This window comes from Drosophila tropicalis, unplaced genomic scaffold (genome assembly GCF_018151085.1).
Source record: "Drosophila tropicalis isolate 14030-0801.00 unplaced genomic scaffold, ASM1815108v1 contig_158, whole genome shotgun sequence".
Lineage (NCBI taxonomy): Eukaryota > Metazoa > Arthropoda > Insecta > Diptera > Drosophilidae > Drosophila > Drosophila tropicalis.
The window spans coordinates 10729977-10748126 of record NW_027172602.1 but is presented as its reverse complement, the minus strand read 5'-3'; the positions used below and the strand labels follow the sequence as shown (position 1 = coordinate 10748126).

Genomic DNA, 18150 nt, shown 5'->3' with positions numbered 1-18150 from the left:
GACACAAGCAAAGCAAAAGCACAAAATTTTTAAAGTGAATCTGCTCACCCAAGAGATTTCATCAAGAAATCCTTTTCCATACCCTATAGCCCCCTATATACGGCATTTAGTTTAGAAAGTATAGACCAGTCAATCAAACAAATAACAATTTATTATGGGATTAAAAACTTCTTTATTTTTCGAGTAGTCGTTCTTACTCGACATGGTCAACTAACTGTTAAATGTTCCATCTACTCATATATAGAGAGGAGAGAAAGGAAGTTCCTTTTACTGGATTTCGTGTTATGCATGAATATTAACTAAGACCGAAAATTGTGTCATGAACCCATCCAGACACACTTGGTTCATCAGGCAGTCAGCCAGTCAGTCAGTCAGTTAGTCAGTTGGTCGTTTAGTCAGTCAGTAGTTGCTTTTTTTTCAGTTGCGGCAAATGCGAAGCGTGTCCTATCTACAATCAGTTCCAAGTTTTTAACCCAGGCCAAACTTGCTCCCCCCACCCTTCTTCATACCATCTCCTTCCATAGCTCTCTAACGGAAAGAAACAGAACAAAAAATTACGCAAAATTCCACCATATACATACATACATACATATATATAGATGCTGCTGCTTTTGTCCACGTTTTGGGCTATCTATGTCCAATGTGTGTATGTATGTGGTGTGTGTGGTGTGTGTGGGCGGCTGCTGCTGGTTGGCTTTTCTGGGCGTGACTGTCTAACAGCCACTCAAATGCAGCAGCAGCAACAACAACAACAAGCAACAAGACAAAGAAAAAGCAAAATTTTATGCCAGCAGCAAAAATAATGAAAGTATTTGCTTTGCTAAGCACAAAAATATGTCAAAGTAAATTTCATTTCACATCGTTGGCCCCGCGTTTGCCCTCTGTTTGTCAGTTTTCCCCCTCTAGCTACTTCTCTCTCCTTCTTTGGCATTTTTTTTTTTTTTTCCATTTATCGTTGGGAGTTTTTGCAATGCGTTGCACGTAGCCATATAGCAGATTTTCTTTTTAATATTTATATGCAGCAACAACAGCAGCAGAAGCAGCTTACTTGCTGACTGCTTGAACTTCATTTCTTTTGATTCTTTTCTGTGCCTTTGGTCCCAACTGTTTTCTTGCCCCTTTGTTTTCCCTCGCTTGTGGAGCAGACACTGAGCCAGTTGTAATTAACTTTTGTTGGAGCGAGACAGAGCTACATAGAGTAGAGTTTGAGAGGGAAGGGTAAACAAAGTGCGTGTGCTTAACTTGAAGACTTATATGTTGGACAAAAGGCTATAGGGAACGTGTTTTCTCCACTGAACTTGTATTTTGAACGAGTTAATGTGATATGCCTCTAATTGTCTGACAATCTCAACAGAAAATAGTTAGATCAACAGATTAAAATTAGTAAAACATATTCATTAGCAAAGATGGAGCTCGATCATTTCCACATCCAAAGTTGGCAAATATAGAGGCGCGCCCATAAAAGTATGCTAAAATGCAAGCCCAGCTTAAACAGCATGCCCAAAAAACTATGCTATAATATATTTTACTTTAAATGAAGAGAAGAGAAAGCTCCCTCAAGACTTTTCCATACAACAGCTAAAACTTTTCATCATGATAATTTTTATTTTTATTTTCTTGTATATTTATTTTTGTGGTAGCTGCCAAACCAAAAAGAAATTCAAGCTAACAGAAAGAAAAAATTAAATGCAAAAAAAATAAAAAGAGTGGCGGAAAATCAAAAAATACCCATATCATATGGTATATCACGATTACTGCTGACTATTGCTTATTTCTGAAACCTTTGAGTATGTGAATGTGTGTGCGTGTGTGTATGTGTGTGAGTGTGTGTTTTGGTTCTTGTTGTGGCTTGACGGGTAAACAAGCGAATCCATCAATCAACCGGCACACAAAAGTGACAAAGTGGAGCGAGGGGAAATCCTTTGAAAAAAGGAAACCGCAACAACAACAAAAAGGAATAATAAAAAAGAAAAGAGGACTAAACCATCAGAGGAGGAGGAGGAGAAGCAAAAGTGTAAACCGAATTCGATATGCATGCTTCGTACGACAAAGAAATGAAATTTCAGACATCAACCAACAATTGGATAGAAGAAGGCATACCAAAGAAAAAAATACCAAAAAGAGAAACCAAAAGGGTTAACATCGTTCTTAGTTCTTAAACGTGTCAAACCTCTTGAGGCACTTTGTGCTAAGTAAAAGAAATGTGTAACGAAACAAAAACTTTAATATGCAAAACAATTTCAATACCAAATGCCAACTTTATGGCAGAACTCTATTTATCCATTCGTTAAGTAATCAAATCAAAGTCGAAAAGTTAAAAATGAATTTTATACTTGAATTTCTACTACTAATTTAATTAAAATAGTGCAAAGGAAATTGTTTTCCGATTCATTCACTAAACAAATCAAGAATCTGTCTCCTCTCTCTCTCACGCTTTCTCTCCCGATTTATGGACTAGGCTGATTCGTTTTATTTGCTTTGATATCGAAACAAACCATTGAATATTTTTACTTACTCTCCCGTCCGTATTTCTGGCCTCTTTCAGCAGGCTAATTGGCTACCATCTTTTCCGCTCTGTCTGTCTATGTGAGGCATTTTTCTTAACCGCGATTTATCAACTCAAACTGTTTACTGAGCTTGGGGTACTGGGCGCTGGGTGCTTATTAGACGGAACATCGTCATCAATATAAGCTTCACATTCAACATACATGATTTCCGCTTTGCTGCTTTTGTTACTACTTTATTATGTTGAAAGTTATTGCTTGACTTCAGTTTTTTTTCCCCTTCTTATTTGGCTTCCTTTTTGTTGCTGTTGCTGTTGTTGTTCTACATGTTTCGAAAAAGAAACGAAACGGAAACTTTTTGCCGCTCGTAAATTTTATGAAATAAAATAGCAATAAAACAAGCCATATTCTTGTATTTCTCTTGATTTCCTTCTCTTTTTTTTCTTGCCTTCTTTGTTTCGTTTGTTGTTTTTATACACTTGCCAAAAAGAAAAATATATATGGAATTTGATAAGAAGTTTGTCAGAACTATTCAAATTTTTGTGATCTATTTTCTTGAAATTCCTTAAGCTTCTCGCATATCCTCTTGCCTCCCGTACATACTTAAGCTTCACCCTTAAACTAAGACACTGACTTAAAATGAGAGTATTAACTATGTGAGAGTATAAAGAAATCGACTCACTGCGATTTTTTTGTGTTCGGTTTGGCTTTCTGCAATTATTTGATTACTTTTGGCATTCTCCAAAAAATTTATTAGCTAAACAAACAACTGAAGGAACTTTTTTTTTGTTTCTTTGGTTTTTCTTTGGCTCAGACACGTTTCACACACATACATGACAAGCCGGATATGCCGCACGAAGGGGATCGGAAGTGGCGTAGGTGGGGAAGGTGGGCGGACAGTGTAAATATTGAATTAATCAAATTTAATTTTACGTGTGTAATTATTCGTGAGATTATAGCCACAAAACTTGAGTTTATTTGCACAAATCTTGTCTTGTCACACATAACAAGATGGATAGAATGAAGGGGGGAGGAAGGCGGCAAAAGCGAAAGTGAACGAAAAACACCTGTGTGCGTTCGTCTGAAATCAGTTTATGAGCTAAAGCAAATAGAATAATCGTAAATGGCCAAAAAGTAGGCAATAGATTTCGTCCAACACCTGTGTGTGTGTGTGTGTGAGAGAGGGTTTTATATTGCTATGTTTAATCAGAACAGTCACTGGTACACAAAGATTAATATATGGAATAGAACAATTCTTATACTTACTTTCATATTAAGATTCCTTTATTCTAATAATCAGCCAACTAAATATATAATTTCTTCTTCTTCTTCTTATATATTTCGCAGATCCGTTGAAAGTGTTCATGTGTGTGACTTACTTGAAAAGTAAATAGTGTGTTTTTTTTTTTTGTTTGTTTTTTTTTTTTGTATATTTTTCCCCCCCTGCCCAGTAGAAGTGGCGGGGGATTGGCGAAACTTTGTGTGGAGTGGAGTGTAAGGCAACCCCGTACAACCTGATCAGGATCCGATCACTGGTAGGGGTAAGAAAAACATGGATTGGACACGGTGGCAAGACGCCCGGGCCAGAGATAGAGCTGGCAGCACTTTGCGGATGAATCAACATACAATTATGAAGCGATTGCCCATTTGATTCCCAGTAGGTTCAATTCAAAATCAGAATCAATCAATCAATCAATTAGTCAGTCAGTCTGTCAGTCAGTCAGTCACCCACTCAATCAGTCAGTCAGTCAGTCAGTCAGTCAGTCAATCGCCGTTGTTGTCCCTGTTCATACCAACAAATTCTTCGTAGTGTAAAACAAATTGCAACACCCATCTCTCTTAACTGTAAATACAACCAAAATGCAGTAACTTTAGAAATCATTTTAAATTTATAATAACAACACACAACAACAACAAAAAGAAATTCAAATAAAATAAACATCAACTTATAAACCAAAAAAAAAAAAAACCATTCAACACAAGTGCAGTGAACATAAAAGTTATCCTACACCCCCCAAAAAAAAAAAAAACCGAAAAAGTAAAAGCAAAAAAAAACCAATATCAAATAAATCATATATAATTGAAAAAAAAAAAAAAAACAGAATAAAGAAAGACAAAAACAAACAAGGAGAAAAAACGAGGAAGAAGGGAGTGGCATATGCTGCCGGTTGTGTTGTCCCCAAAAACCGTGGGAAGCGACTTTGCAGCAGCAGCAGCAACAACACCGGGGCCAGCAACAACCAACCAACCAACCAACCAACCAACCAAACAACCAACTATCCAACTAACAACCAGCAGTAGCAGCAGCAACAACAATAACAACAACAACGGCTCCTCAACACTGCCAATGCCATAGCCATTATCAAGTGCACCAGAAACTATCAACAGATACATCATTGTTCGTTTAGATTCAATACAAGTGAGTTTAGTTTCAATCGACAAAAAGCATTTGAAAATATTCATTATCTTAAGTACTCTATAACCAGCACTCATACATGCATACCAAACTTATACATACATATATATACCAATTAATACGAAATTTATACAAATCAGCCATAATTAACTATTTATACACATTGAAAACCATATTATCTCGATATTTCAAAGATTCCGATTTCACTTAACCTTACACAAGCCATTTGCAGTGGAATCGGGGATAATAGATGAAGATATTTCGTTCCTTTTATTTGGCAGGAATTGAATTAGATTTGGGCTAGATCTAAAGCTATGTAAGTATAGCAGTCTTCTGTTGGTCTGTTCATCTATTCACACAACCCGAATTTTCTGTCAAAGTTAAGGCATTTTGTCAGTTTAACGTTTGAAGATTTACTAGTTGGGCCTATAGGCATTTGGGGAGATCTACACTATGGAACCAGCCGTCCATGATTTGTTTTATTTCTTAATAAGCCGAAAATTTTGTAAAATTTATACACAAATGTTTTCTATATAGGGCTTAAGAGCTCAATCTAACTTAATTATAGTGTCATTATGTAGATCTTGCTAACTATGGGAGAGTTATTTTCAAAGGATACTCATCGAGAGATTATTCGAATCCACCAAGAAATCATTCTCTTCCCTTAATTTCATGGTAGTACATATTAGCTGTAAATTAGCGACAAATCAACATTGAATTCGATATCAATTATACCAATTATTATTATCTAGATTTAGTTTAAGTAAATATATATATACATATATGTACATACATACATATATATATATAATATTCAATTAGCCATTTAGTTGCTATATACTTCACATTCGAGTTTTGTTCCGTGGAAAAAATGTCTTGTATGCAATTCAGAGCGACAAGCAATTTGTTAAAAAACAAAACAAAAAAATAAATAATAATACAAAATACTAAGCGGTCAGGGGGTCAGGCAAAGGTTTTCTTGTTTGCGTGACCCGCTAAATCAACAGCAAAAACAAGAAAAAGAAACAAAAACATTGGCAATAACAACAAGAACAACTTAATTGCCGCACGACATACAAAATGAGAGAAAAGCAAAATGAAATGAAACAAAACGGTGAAAAAGCGTGTGAGTGAGCAACTAAAACGAAAGAAATCAACAGTCAACAATCAACAACAATCAACAGCAAAACGCAAAGGTGTCACCCAGACTAATTGGGCAAGTTGCGTGAAAAACGGCAACGGCAAACACTAAATGCCTAAGCATCTAGATGTATAAACCGGATACATTAACACGACGCGGCAGTCTGAGATCCCTGCGCAGCGCCCCGCTACTTAGCACTGTATTGGAGAGTACCCTCTCTTTGACACGCATCCATCCGATAGCCTCATTAGAGCTGCCTGGTCTCGATTATGCCTATCAATCGCAATCGGCATTGGGTGGCGCCTTGCAGCATCATCGTGAATTAGGCACATCGTTGCGCAGTGGTATCGCAGCGATAACAGCGGCCAGTGCCACTGCCGCCGGCGGTGGTATCTCTACTCAATCCCAAAGTGCCCATCTACTTGGACGCTACGGCCCAAATGCCTCAATAAGGCACAACGAACGAAAGATTGTCCAACCCAAACGGTAGGTGATACATCCACCCACCACCAACATACAGTCCTAAAATTAAAAAAAAATAAAGAAATAACCTTAATAACCTTTCATTTATTGTTAACTTCTAATATGATTGAGAATGTGTCTCTGGTCTAGTTCTAGTTTTAGTTCTAGTTCTAGTGTCTTGTCTATTGCCAATCCCTGACAGGGCTCCAGCGCTTTAGGTTGCCGTCCCAGGGCAGATCATCGATGCCCGCTTGGGCGGCAATGGCTGCCTTAACGCGGTTCGAGAAATCAATTGAGGTCTCATCGGGTAGCTTGCGGACCGGTGGCAAATACCAAATGTCACAGGCAATGCACCAAGAGCTAATCACCATCAGCATATAACGAAGCATCGAGTATCTTGTGCTGTCCCAGTAGGCCTCGCCAAAGCGACGATCATAGCGCACGGCAACGGGATACACAACATTACTAACGGTAAAGCTGCCTTTCTTGAACTGCATAACGGCCGTATTGTTAATGCAAGTGCCCTCGGGGAATATCAAGATGGGTGGACGATCGTTGGTTCCAACATGAAGACGCAATAGCATGCCTAGAGCTTCACGGTCACCCAAAGCTCGACGGTTGAACCACATGTGCGGCGAAGCACGCACCAAAGAACGTTGCATTATACCCAAAATTCCATCATGTCGTTGCCCTGTGGGGATACCGGGGGTTAGCAATTTGATTCTGATGGTGATTAGCTGTGTGTGTGTGCGTGTGTGAGTGTGTGTTACCTGTTAACGAATAGTGGACATCACACATCAGAGCTAGAACATCCAATGGACTTGTATGATTACACACACTAATGCCCAGAGTGGGGCGATTTTCGACATTATGGAAACGCATCATTATCGGTATACAGCAGGCAGTCAAACGGAAGCATTGACGCAATACATACTCAACAAGAGGGCGCTTAAAAGGCCAATTGGGCAATCCGCCCAAAATGGCAGTGGCCAATGCTATAACGACCACACTGGCTGAGCAACCTATAGCTCTTATGGGCAATAGTAGGACATAACGTATAAGCCAACCAGTTAGCCAAATTAGACGTAAACGTAAATTCAATCGACGCTTCTTTTCGCGTAGATTACGCGTTAGCAAATTCCATTCACCGGCTGGCGGTTGTGCGGCCGCAAATCTGGAGGTTACCTCGTCCTCGAGCACTAAACGCAGACCAGCAGCAATGACATCGCAACATTGTTCAATGCGTAGATTCAATCGATTCTTGATGGGTGGCGATTTAAGGTTATTTATCCTCTTTGCTTTCATTGCCGCTGTCTTGTTCTTCTTTAGTTGTTCCTGCTGTTGGCTATGTTCCTTCTGATTAGGGCCATAATCTCCAGCACGTTCATCGAGTGCTCGTTGGCGTAGTGTCTCTTGCAATTGCTGCGAACTATAAATGAACTGTCTTTCGAGGAATTGCAACCAGGTCTTTTGCATCAGTTTCAACCCAAGGCATATTATCCAGCTCATTAAAACCACAAAAATCGATGCATTAAGCAACCACATTGTGCTGGAAATGCAAATACAATATCCTCTGTCTAAGACTTTTCTTAGATTGGCAACGCAAATTTGATTAGGCACCTTCGTAATGTATAATAAATTTGATAAATCTGCAAAAAAAATTCGAAAACCATTTGAGGCAACAATTACTTTATGTGGCTTAGGACCCTCTTAAACTTATTATTATTACATAAAGAACAAGGGAGTCAGGGGAGGGGCGATGAGAAATGTGTACCCCTCCAGAAAAATTTCCGCAATTAAAGTACTAATTCAATTTGGCGCCGCCTTTTTGGCTTTTTGCCTTTCATTCCTCTTGTTTTTTTTTTTTTTTTTTTTTTGTTTTTGGCTGTGTCTTTTGATTTATTTTTACAAGCAAAAGGCAAAACGCGAGAAAGAGCGAGTAGGAACAAAAAAAAGGAGCAGAAAGTTTGTCGTCATCTTTTGCCTTTTCTCTTTGAAAAGAAGAGGGATTTATCCCATTTTGTAATGTGGTTGCTGTTGTTGCTTTTTTCTTGGTTTTTCTTCTTTTTTTTTCATATGGCAATAATTCAATTATGCATAACAAGGCCGCAAAATGTTTGCCGCAGGGACGATGACTTTTCTCCTTCCGTTTCGTTTCGTTCCATTCCGTTTTGTCCTTCCGTCCTTCCGTCATTCTTTCCGGCTTCCCGGACCTTTCATCCGACAGACAGAGCACACAACAACAACAACAACAACAACAACCAACCAAATTCACTTAAAAACCACAAAAACTTTCTGGCTGGCTTTGTTAATTCGTTAATTAAATTGGGACGATTCCCGATGACAGCTTGTAAACAGGAATTCAACTTTAAGGATTACGCAATTTCGACGACCAACCCCGAAAAAATTGACTACACAACCCACCCCCACCACCACCGCGAAACATTCAAAGCCATTGATTTAAGAAGACCGCCAAAGAGAGAGAGAAAAATCATTTGCTTATCAAATGCAAACAACGACAACTCATTTAGGTCTCAGGCCTGGGCCCTTAATTAGCATACAATGTGTTTTAAAAAGCCACTTGAGCTAAACATTCAAAACACCTACACACATATAACCTGGCAACCAGACCACCCACCCACGCAGGAGCAGGACTGCTCCTCTTGTCAGCACACTCATCCAACGACAACGACCTTAGGCGGCGACTCTTGCTGCCGCTGCGTAGATGGCAACGAAACAGCGGATTGTGGCACAGTTAGCAAGGCTGAGGTCGGACAGACTTACAAGTAAAAAATAAACGAAAAAGAAGAAAAGTCATTCTAAAAGCCTAAATAAAAGCACACCGATATTTACATGCCCTTTCCTTGGACAACAACAAACCATTTCGATTCTTTCGAAGAAAAATCCTAAATAAAGCTAATTGAATAGTTCGATTTCCTTGCCTTCAATATTCACTTAAAGTTGGAAGAAGAACTAACATAATTTCCTCCATCAATGGAGTAAAGAAGTTTTGTTTTTCTTTTCTTTCATGTCTGCTTTTTTTTTTTGTTTGGAAGGAGGGGAGAGGTGGGAACCATCCTTACAAGGTTTCTATCAGTGTGTATGTTCGGTCGATGTTTCCTTCACGCAAAACACTTCTCGACATTAATATCGCGTCGCGTTGTCGCCTCAACGGAGGCAGCAACACAGCAGCACGTGATGCTCAAGTGTTTTTGGGATAAGCATTTCCGCTCTTCAGACGTAACACGGAAAAAACACACACAAACAAACACACACACACACACACACACACACATAAAGAAATCCACCTGGTGGTAGTACGATGGGCGAGATACGAATGGTTGGAAATTGGAGGAGAGAGCCGGTAGGCAAATGAGGAAGCACAAAGTGAAATTGTGACGCTGGCTGACTGACTGACTGGGGGGCGTGGCAGACAACCAGCTCGACCGACCCACCCATCTACCTGCCATTCAAAAGTAATTTAGCGTTTAAAAAACATTTTTCTGCCTGACTTTTTGAGAAAAAACCTTGCGTGTAATGCGCGTCTCGTTGCGGCTGTGTGTGTGTGTGTGTGCATACTTACACTCTTGGTACACTCTCTCACCTGGTTTATGTGGCCACGTTTCGCCCTGACGTTGTCGTTGTCGCTGTCGCTGTCGCTGTCGCTATGGCTGCTCTCGTCACTCGTCACCGTGATCCGCCTGATTGTATTATAGCCTCAAAGAAGACGAAGATGATGCTCCTGCCGCTGACGACGACGACGACCAGAAAAAATACAAAATATATAAGTGTGTAAAATAAGCCAAGCAAGTATAGGGACTGATACAAGCTTAGTGAAAAATTTCGTTTACTGACTTTGACGTTTTTACGAACTTGGTATATGGAATTTGGATGAGAAATTATTGGGAATGCCGCTTGCTTAGATTGTGATGAAAATCTCAAGGGGGTCTTGAATTATATGGAGACTTAGTTGGCAAAGGCTTCTTCATGTTCCCAGGCAGAGAGATCAAGCATAGGGAATCAAGTGAGCCGGAACGTTGGAATAGAACGGTCATTAGAAACTCACAAGATGCTAGGCCATTATGCCATTATACTTGAATGGCTCTTGGCGAAGGTCTTAAATGCTGATTTCCCCTTGCCACCAAAAGCCTACTTGGGCACCTTAATTTAAGCAAAGTTAATTAAAAAAGTGTTGCCATACCATGATGAAGATGATGATGATGATGATGATGGCCCGCAGACGGCAGGGCCAAAGGGCAGGCGTAAGGCGTAAGGATATTCCCCTACTTGATGTTGACTCCTGTTGTCCTCTTTGCCTAATGTTAATGCCTGCTGGCCGGTCTCTGTCCACACTGTCGACGACGCCAACAACAACAACAGCAACAACAACATCAACGACGACGACGACGACGATCTGGGGGGTCTTAAAACATAAATCCCTTTGACACTCGATGGGTTCCTTCTGATGGTCCGTAATTGGTTTATGCCATTTACTTGGGATTCGGATTGGGATTGGGTACTGAGACCGGGGCCAGGGCATAGGCCTTGTTTGTCTGTTTGTTTGTTTGTTTGTTTGTATGTTTGCTCATCGCCAACATTTGCATAATTCTTGTGGAGACAGAGATAGTGAGTGAGTGAGTGTGCGTGTGAGAGAGAGAGAGATACGAATTGCAAAAACAAGAAATGTAATTTATTTTTGCTCTTTGGAGTATTTTTAATTAGCCACCATCTTTCACCCAGTTTAACCCCCCTTCTGCTACACTCGCATCAATTAATGCTTTCCCTGTGTCTCTCTCCCTCTCACTCCCTCAAGTGCTTCTTTGAAATTCGTGTTGGTGGGATTCTCTCTGAGAGAATTAAACGTCTAATTATGTGGGAAAGATGATGGGATTCAAATTCAGATTCTCATTATTATTGGTGTCATCAAGTCATTATTTAATACATTATACGGTATGTTTGTATGTGTATAGCCAACTTTTGATAAATTATTTCCGTTTGATGGACGTTACGTGACGAAAGTTGTCAGTCGTCCACCCGAAACAGCTGAGGGACCAGAGCGGACCGCAAAGAAACCATGGGGACTTCCCCTTTGGGATTCGAGGCCTTGAGTACGCTCAACCATCGTTCTCATTTCATTTCCGCAGACTGTGCCCGTTTATTGTGGGCAATTAATCAATTTAGCCTTCGTTAAATAAGTGATAAAGATTTATCACTTTTAACCATTCCACAATCTTAACTATTCGGCAAACTCTTGGTCTCTCTCTCTCCCTCTCTTTCTGTCTGTCTCTGAAAAGAAACGCAGGCAAACATTAAAGTTCAACGACGTTCGTTGAACCGAACCAAACCGAACTGAACTGAACTGAACTGTGTTTTGGCTTTTGCGTTTGAACGCACATGAAAAGCCGTTTTGGCCACAACCAAAAATAGCTGGCTCAAAAATTTTAAGTTGACTTGATTCTCGATTAATCGTTATCAATTATAATCGATGAAAAGAAAAAGAATTAATATTAATCAGAAAGTATAGCTTACAAATGATGAGTAGATCGATCTAGTAAGTCTGAATTAAGGCCGATTAAGACGAAGGCAAGTCTTTTTTTAGATCATGAAATTGCCAACAATGAGAGAAAGAGAGAGAGAGAGATAGAGAGAGAGATAGAGAGAGAGATAGAGCAATGCCGTGTTAAATTCCGTTTCTCACAAGTTTCGTCTGACAGCTTTTTTCGACAACTTTTTAACGCCATGAGATTTTTGTATACGAATGCATACAAAGTGCATATCCCCCTCCTCAGCCCACCCCTCACCATTCACCGTCCCTCCTTCGTCTATAGACGACGTATTTATTGCGCCATGTTCGTTGGTCGCTTTGGGGTCAGTGCACTTTTACGGCAACGGGACCGGCACTTGTAGATTGAAACGAAGCTGCAGATGCACACGGAGATGGTTCTCGATGTTTTCAGTCGCTCCAATTAAAAAATTTCTTCTTCTTTTCCTATATTTCATTTACCTACTATTTTTTCATTTTTATTTTTAACATGCATACACATATTTTTGCTTTATTTCTTGAGTTGTTGCTGACGTGAAGAGAAGGAGAATGAGAGAGAAACTGAAAATGGAAAGAATTTTTTGGGGGAAAATATTTTCTTAGGTGCAAAAAGTTGCACGTCGCATTGAATGTTGATGGGTGGTGAATGGTGGGTGGGTGGATTGGGTGGTTGGTGGGCTTTAGACGTCAGACGGCGGTTTTTGCCGGGTTGCCAGTGGTTGCTGTTAAGTGAAGTGTAGGCGCTGAACGAAACACGCGAAACTTGTCGGTGCAATGTAATAAATTTTGAGAACGTCCAAAAGCCACCCGCCCGGACTATAACGAACGACTTGGACAATGCATATGGACAGACATCATACACCAGACCATACCCAGACTATAACATACCCAATGCAGGCCCATCTGCCCTTGTTAGGCTGCCAGCAATAAGTCTTCATAGTATGCATGTACATACATATATATAGAGCAAAAAAGAGAGAGAGATGGAGAAAAGAGATGGTGGAAAATCATTAAAGTTGCCCTCAACATACATATGTAGTAAGAGAATCCGCGGAGAATAGTTCTCACTTTTCGTCTTTAAATTGATCAGTTTGTAGGATAATAATATGTATTCGATTTGAAGTCGCTTGAGTCGATTCTAGTTCCTAGGGTAATCATTATTAACAATAATATCGTTCTTAGCTACTCAACTTTAGTTTAATTAAACTAAATACTGAATTCCCTACCTAGGATAACATATTGTTGGTTTTTTGTCAAGCAATTTGTTAATTGTATTTGTAATTTGAAATGCATTTTGCAAATTTGATTAGCTTTGTGTGTTTGGTTGGCATTTGGTCCCTGAATGCAAATAGTAAAATGGAGTCAAAGGAGTTTTCCCGGTTATGGGTCTCTCTCTCTCTCTGTCTGGGTGTGTGTGTAGAAATGTAACTAAAAATGGCAACATGTATGAATATCAACTAAAATATGCATATAAAGTAAGTACAGATGAAACGACACGACATTCATTTTATTTTTTGGGTGGCTGGGCAAATGGCGTAAATGGCTGCCATTTTGCCTTAGGCTGTATGTATTAGCAAAGTGTTTCTTGCTTTTCTTTTTCCATTTATTTCTTTCCTCTTTGTTTTTTGTGGCATTTATTGTTATCGATTTATAGATATGTATGTGTGTCGGTCTATATGGACGTTTGAATGTATATCTTGTATTCGCTTCATGAATATATATAGTTGACTATTGCTGGCAGCTCAAAATTTACTAGCAAAGCCTGAAAGCATTGTTTCTCTTAATTAACTTTGATGCTCAACTAAGTTAAAATGGCTTTAAGGTTCCTTTTGCTCTCTTTCTAGCCATCTCTTTTTTTGTATCTGTTTCTACGTCTATGTGCCATCTCTCTCCTCCTTTATACAAATTAAGAATATTACTTTCAAAAGTGAGCGAAAACACACAAAAAGGAAAGCAAGAAAAAAAGAAATGTAGAACGAAAGAATGAAAACTAAACAAAAGTACACAGACACGAAATACATATATACGTACATACATAAGTGCAAATATTTTCTTATGCTTGTATGAAATGTGTGTAAGCTTGTATTTAAATTCGCACACATACGCGCAGAGAGTGCAAAGGGCGGCAGGGGGTAGGAGAGTATACCCACACAATAATACACATTGCAGTTATGGGCAAAGTCGAGCTGAGTCAAGTTAAGCTGAGATTCTCGGCGAGGGAAGCTTGAGAATTGTTTGCATTTCAAATTTGTTGCACATATTTTTTATTAAAAAGTTTCTTCACTCTATTTTCATATTTTCTTATAATTTTTATGATTTACAGTTATGTTTAATTCAATATATATATGGATGTTTCAGTTATTCTTGCATTTTGTGCTATTTTTTCCAAGGAGTTTGCCTTGTAGCCCTCGTTTGATGTGTTTTGTTTTTTTCTTTCAACATGTTAAATATTAATAACAATGAAATTTAAACTTTCAATGAGGGCCCCCCCCTCTCTCTCTCTCTCTGTCTCTATCGCTCTCCCTCTGTCTTATCCTTAACATTTCCCTCTGCTCCTCTTAACGTTCGCCTCGCTGGGGATATGTGTATTCATGTTCTGGTATATTGTATTTGCAAACAAATATGAAAATTGCTGCCTCTGTTTGCTGTTCATATATATGTATATATATAAATATATATGTATGTATGTATGTATGAATGAAAATTTCTACTGAGGAAGCAACGAAAGGGAGCGAATGAAAAAATTTCAGCTGAAATTTACAAAAATTCATTCTGAATGCTGAAAGAAATTTAAGATGCAATCAAAGAAAAACGAAGTGAAAACCAAAATATATACCAAAGAAAATATTAGTTAAAATTTATTGCTCTTTTTCTACTTTACATTTAATTTATAATATTGAATTTGAATTTTGTTTTGCCCTCTTGAATGAATTTCTTTATTTTTTGTTTTGGGGGCGAAAATTAAGTTTTAAATAACATTTGGTTTATGCTTGTCGGTTGTCAATTTATTGCCAGGGCAATATGCTCAACATTTTGCGGTCTGGTCATGACTCTGTGTGTAAGTGTGTGTTTGTGTGTGTGAGTTGGTTTGTTTGTTTGTTTGTGCATGGGCATGGGCATGATAGTGGGCGTGGTCGGAGTCGTGGTCGTGGTCGATCGATCGATGCTTGTCCATTTCATAATATCCTGCTGGGCTTTTTAATATCGGCAAATGGCTTTCACTTGTATTTACCACTTTATGCAAATTTCAATCCCTCTATCTGTCTTTCTCCTTCTCTCTCTCTCTCTCTCTCAGTTGCTGTCTCCTTCTCATGCTATTGTATATTTCATCCAATCTTTTGTCTGTGTATCTTACGGTTTGATTTATGTATGTATTCTGTCGGGAGTGGATGCAGTTGCGTTGGTAATTTATACATACTTTACTTTACTTGCAAAATAAGCATATGAAAATATTGCAAGCACACACACACACACACACACATACCCAAAGAGCCTGGACGAGTGGAGGGGGAGAGAAAGAGAGAGAGATGCATACATTTCTTGAGATATTCTTATGTCAATACAAGAATACACACTGCATTAATTATGCACCTTTTGGCGACTATTCAATAAATTCAACATCTTGTGCAACCGCAAACAACAAAAAAGCAAGAAAAACCCGGAAATGAGGGAAAATCGGACAGGAAAGGGTAATGCAACATACAATGAATTATCCTTATGGGAATATTTGCATTTCTTCAGGTTAAGCAAACATCAAACGAAACTCTGATTGATTAAGTAGAGCAAACAAATAAAATAAAAAAAAACATTTCATAAGCAGTTAAAGTTGTCAAAACCTTTCATTAACCGATTAAACCGATTTTGAATACAAGATATAGATTAACTAACATTAAAATTTAGATACCAAATATTAGCATTGGAAAAACCATTAAAACGTAACGTTAGCGGAGAGGAAATGAGGTTTTTGTTAAGTGCTGCTAATTGTTGGTTTTCTCATCTAGTGCAGAGTCTAGACAAACGATCAGCCAAGTTAATGCATATATTAATCTTCGTTTGTTTTTCATGCAAATTCGTCTGGCTCTGACCAATGGCTGGCCACTTGCACCTTGCACCTGCTCAGGTGCAATTTCACCTATTCATCTACATCATCGTCTAGCCAAACGACAAGCAAGCTTCTCCTCCACTTGACCAAAGTATAATTAAATATCCATTTAGTATACATTACATTTTCCTTCGTCCCTTTCGCTCCCTCGAGTTTTGCTTATGCTTTTTCGTTTTTCTTTTTTCCTCTGTTTTTTTTTTTTTGCGGCATAACTTTTGAGTGTGGCAAGGCAAGGCAAGCGAAAAACCCTTAAGAAAAGTTGCCTAGAAGTTTAAAGAGCTGCTGCTTATGTCTAAATTAATTTAAAAGTTCGTTCACTTGAAAAAATTCTGTGGCCGCCACCGCTTGAGACGCGCCCGCGGCACAAAAGAAAACTCTCTCTAAAAAAAAGAAGAAAAAAACAAAACTGAAAGCCTGGATGGGGAAAAAGACAGAAAGAAATGGTAAACGGACGACACGAAAAGAACTCCCATGGCGTTCACTCGTTTATTAAAGATTATGCTTATAATGACGACGACAATGACGACAAGCAGCGGAATGCGGCACACCACCCGCACAACCCGCACCATCATCACAATTTCTCTCCTCTACTTTCTTTCTCTCCTTGCCATCATTTGACCAAGCTCTTGCGCTAGTTGATGATGATGCTGCTATTTTTCTTTACTTTTTATTGTATTTCATCTCTCGGTCTCCTGCTCTCGTTTCTTCTCTTTCGTTGTTGCTGTTGTTGTTGTAGCCCATTAAAGACTGACTGGTGTTGCCGTTGTCCTTTATCATCCCATCCCGGACGTGTTCCTTTTTGAGGGCGCAAAGTTTTGTTTCGACAATGTGAAGACGTGAAGAGTGTGACGTGATTTGTGTGTTGGAGCACTTTTTACTATACCCACTTCAAAGTGTATAGTGCAGAAACAGCGACGAGGTGGAAAAATCCAACAAACAACAAAAAGAAATAAATAAAATTCCTGGTCTAAAAACAAACACAGTCAACCGAAATAAAACTAAGACTTTAGGTTCTCTAATGTCTGTTGATGCCTTCTCTTCTAGAATGCAACTAGCCAAGTGCTGATCGCATTCTATGTAATTCTACTTGCTTAACTAGACTGCTAACCAATTGCCCAATTTGGCAAGAACAAACCTTTACTAAAGATTTCGATAATTGGCTTAAAGATCACTTTCCTATTGACATGACTGTGGCCCACTTTATGATTCTACGGGCCACTGTCATTGTTTGACCTGAACCAGCGCTTTGCGCTTACAGTTAAATCAGAGTTAATGGCTGCCATATAAACAATATAAACATATATATATATTTTTGTGTATGCACGTGCATATATATATATGTACAAGCGTATATCCCTTTCGTATACTTCTCAACCATCTCGTATAAAAGTTTGTCCATTGTTTGTTCCATTCTCCCCTGTTTCATTTCTATGTCATTTCCTTTGGCTTGGTTTTTTGTGCTTTTTTCTTTTCTTTTTTTTTTTTTACATGTATTTTCTACTTGGCATTTCACAGCTAATTTCAACGAGTGAGAGAGAGAGAACATTTTTGGATCGTGAGATTAGGGGCAGGCTGGCTGACTGGTTGACTGGTTGACTGGCTGATAGGTAGGCGGCAACAAGAGCAAGGGCTAGGGCTAGGACGAATGCGAAGTGAAGAAGGGGCGAGGAGTGGGAGGTGGTAGATGGTAGGTGGGAAACAGGGACCATAAGTCATCCGACCGCTTGCGCTTATGCAAATTTGTGCCAGCTGACAAATGGGACAGCATTTGCACAATATACCAACAAAAGAGGAGAGGCTGAGGGCGTATATGGTGCTGCTCGGTACGAAAGGCAGACTAGTTGGGAACGGTGAACAGGGCGGGGCGGAGCTGGGCGGGGTGGTCTTGTCTATATTAATGTCATTTGTGTGTTTTGTTTTTGTTGGTTTTGCTCGTCCTTAGCCTGACATGATGATGATAAAGCGCACATTAAAAAATATATT

General features: G+C 39.1%; 2 protein-coding genes across 4 annotated transcripts in view; one reads left to right on the top strand and one right to left on the bottom strand.

Moving 5' to 3' along the window:
• Positions 1–18150, top strand: part of shakB (shaking B) — a 130774-nt gene that overhangs the window by 72404 nt on the left and 40220 nt on the right. For 2 of the 3 annotated variants that reach the window (XM_068283678.1, XM_068283676.1), the window contains exon 2: positions 3852–4923. The gene's annotated coding sequence lies outside the window, so the exon portion shown is untranslated. The remainder of the gene's footprint in view (positions 1–3851; positions 4924–18150) is intronic. The other variant, XM_068283677.1, reaches the window with a different exon arrangement.
• On the bottom strand, positions 6609–10432 carry LOC137571927 (glycerol-3-phosphate acyltransferase 3-like). Its single transcript, XM_068283675.1, has 3 exons — positions 10128–10432; positions 7294–8172; positions 6609–7214 (listed from the first exon to the last, which is right to left on the bottom strand). Exons 2-3 carry the CDS (start codon positions 8066–8068, stop codon positions 6706–6708), a joined length of 1284 nt encoding a protein of 427 aa, XP_068139776.1. The 5' UTR covers positions 8069–8172; positions 10128–10432; the 3' UTR covers positions 6609–6705.

Coding starts and splice junctions, on each gene's coding strand:
- LOC137571927 (XM_068283675.1), bottom strand. CDS start 8,068: ATGTGGTTGCTTAATGCATCGATTTTTGTGGTTTTAATGAGCTGGATA. Junction 7,215..7,293: donor TGTCCACTATTCGTTAACAG/GTAACACACACT, acceptor GTATCCCCACAG/GGCAACGACATGATGGAATT.